Genomic DNA, 2935 nt, shown 5'->3' on the forward strand with positions numbered 1-2935 from the left:
GATTATTTTAATTTTTTCCATAGTATTTATTAGTCAATCATTTGGGAGTTTTTTTTAAATTTTATTTTATTTTTACAATCTATTAATGCCTTGAGCTCTTTGATGCTATGATGTTAATGGTTAAACAAACATGTCCTTTTTGGACTCCTGAAAAGTGAGGATTTTGGGGTCAAAGGTTTCAGCCCGATACGGCCAATATATAGAATTAGAGTGTCTAGGTAAGTTTAGTGCTGAAAAAGTGAAGTCCAAATGTTTAAATATCATTGTTTCAAAAAACATGGAAATTTAAAGTGATTTGTTTGCATTATTGTTGTAGTCTGACTTATGACATGTTTATAGTGAGTTAACTCTAAAGTAGGGTGTTTTTTTGTTTTTTTTTACTTTAATTTTAATTCATGATTCATTTGCCATGACCAAAATGTTACTAATACTGTTTAGTGTAATGCAGATTCCTTTATTACTTCTTAAATACAATTATGATTATTTTTCAAAATTGCTCAGCCCTATCTGAGAAGCACCTTCCATCTTCTGTGAAAAGCCCAGCTGTGCCATTGAGTCGCCTCCCACTCGGCTGACTGTATGCATCGCCATATTTCCAACTTTGAAGAGAGCATATGACCTGCTAAGACTCTTAAGTGAGCAGCACAACAAGTATGGATAAGCTTTCGGAATCCAGTCACATTTTTAACATGGGGACAACGGTGGCTATAACTTTATATATAACACTTTCCCTATCTTTTTTTTTTTTTGCATCACGAGCGTGTGTGCGTTTTGTGTCAGCCAGGCCGACTAATGAATGTGGTGACTTAACGGGAAGAGTGTTTCCAGCAAGTTCTCCGCAGTCTTAATTTGAAGCCTTTTCACTGATTGTGAGCGTGGAGGGGGTCCTGGGGCGGGGGTGGGAGGGCTCTGAAAAGGGGATGGTGGGGGTCGTGGAGCATTGTGAGCTGAACAGCAGAGCCCCACTCGAGCTGAATGGGTATTGTCATCTGGATTTCTATGGATCACCAAAATACTTTCTCCCACCCTGCATTGGGGGGAGGTTTACGCATGCACAGTTAGATTTGTTTAGTTTTTTTTGCTATAAGAACACTCTTGATGAATATTTCAGACAAATAAGTGAGTTTAATCTCAATAAAAAGAAAAAACATATTGCATCATCTTATACATGTTTCACTACATCAAAGAACAAAGGCAAACAATTCCAGGAACTTGAGAAATGACACTTCCTGCGATGGTCACGATGCCAGCAGGTGCGTGGAATAACAGACAGAAATGTCCCAGTCATCAATCCCAGCATGTCAACAAAACAAGATTTCTTGAGAATTTCAGTTTGGGTTCAAAAAGTTCCAAGACTTTGACATCATAAAAGATTTCAAACCCAAACTATAAGTTTTCCTGTTGGAAGTAATCCCCCTTTGGAGTCTGTCAGCCATCTTTCTCTGCCACACCTCAATGCACTCTTTCTTCCGGCGTCGTCCGTCGCCGCAACCATTTTTTGATGTAATTAGCATCTACTGGTTCCCTTGAGCTTGGGAAAGAGGGGGGGGGGGGGGACCTCATACGGAACCAGGTTGTGAGAGAACAGGCGGCGCTCCAGCACGGCCAAGAACTGTCCAAAGGTCAGGGGCATTGTGGGAAAGGAACCTCTTGTTGCGCACTGAACATAGAAAAAAAACGCAGGATCTCTTTGTAGACACCGTGGTTGATCATCTGGCACACAATGAAGGAAAACTCCTAGTTTGGGTTTGAAATAAATCTTTTTTCAGTCCTGGAACTTTTCTGACACGCGTGTCATCATTTATCTTTTTTCTTTTCTTTTTTTAAATCAGTTACTGTACAGTTTGGCAGGCAAAGCATGTGTTGTAGTCAATGGCATGAGTTCCTCTACAAAAAAAAAACAAATCATAGAAAAACTTACAAAAGCGCATGTACCTAGCTGTACTCCTTTTTGTCGGTTGAAGTTTTAGGTTTCCAAATGAAGAAGGGGGTGGGGGGTCCTGATAGGAAAAACATGGTCCATCTTATTGAATGAGAATAAAGCAGGTGGGGGGGGGGGAGTCCGAGTGGGGTTACACGTAATTCCGTTTGTCATATTCCCCCCCGTTCGGCGTGGCTCTCTTGGTGGGCGCGTATTTGACGGAGTATCCCGCGTTCCCGCCGGCGGGGCAAGAGCAGCACAGCACGGCCCCCCCGATCAGCAGCAGCGCGGCGGCCGCCCAGCCGATGTACAGCGCGGCGCCGATCTCCCGCTTCTTGGAGCTGGGCACTAGCGGGTTGTAGAAATCCGAGATGATGTTGTTGGCCATCCAGCACAGCGGCACCAGCACGAAGAGCCCGCTCATGATGTAGATCACCCCGCCGGCGTTCACCACCCGCGCCTTGACGTACTCGTTGCGGATGCAGTTGGTGCACTGCGCTCCGGCGATCACCACCATGAGCCCCAGCACGCCCATCACCGACGAGATGATGGAGAGCGCACGGGCCGCCTGCAGGTCGTGGCTGAGGGCGAGGACCGAGTCGTGCACCTTGCACTGCATCTGGCCAGTGCTCTGGACCACGCACGACATCCACAGGCCGTCCCAGATGGTCTGGGCCACCACGATGTTGGCCTCGATGAACGCGGTCACCTTCCACATGGGCAGACCGCACGCCACCATCACCAGTAAAGAGCCGACCGTGCACAGCGACAGTCCCAGAATCTCCAGTCCGGCGGACACCATATTTGCCGTTTTTTCCAATCAGGTATGGGTCCAAAAACACTTGTCAAACTCTCCTCAATGGATTTCCCTTCGCTCTCAAGTCGATTGAGTCTCTTTGGTCGTCTCTTACTTGCGCATCTCTTTGAACCAGCAGCGCTCAGTTCCTTTGTGCAAGTGTGAAAACAACTGGACTCGCAGCAACACCCGACCACCGATGAGTGTTTTTTTTTTTT

At 45.9% G+C, this 2935-nt stretch overlaps 1 protein-coding gene across 1 annotated transcript; it reads right to left on the reverse strand.

Annotated features, from left to right (window-relative positions):
- Positions 1–1105: 1105 nt before the first annotated feature.
- On the reverse strand, positions 1106–2935 carry cldn5a (claudin 5a). Its single transcript, XM_077561711.1, has one exon. The coding sequence runs from the start codon at positions 2721–2723 to the stop codon at positions 2073–2075; it is 651 nt and encodes a 216-aa protein (XP_077417837.1). The 5' UTR covers positions 2724–2935; the 3' UTR covers positions 1106–2072.

Source organism: Vanacampus margaritifer, chromosome 3, assembly GCF_051991255.1.
Source record: "Vanacampus margaritifer isolate UIUO_Vmar chromosome 3, RoL_Vmar_1.0, whole genome shotgun sequence".
NCBI classification, from domain to species: domain Eukaryota; kingdom Metazoa; phylum Chordata; class Actinopteri; order Syngnathiformes; family Syngnathidae; genus Vanacampus; species Vanacampus margaritifer.

What these genes read in the sequence shown, in the direction of transcription:
- cldn5a (XM_077561711.1), bottom strand. Translation starts at nt 2,723, where the DNA reads ATGGTGTCCGCCGGACTGGAGATTCTGGGACTGTCGCTGTGCACGGTC.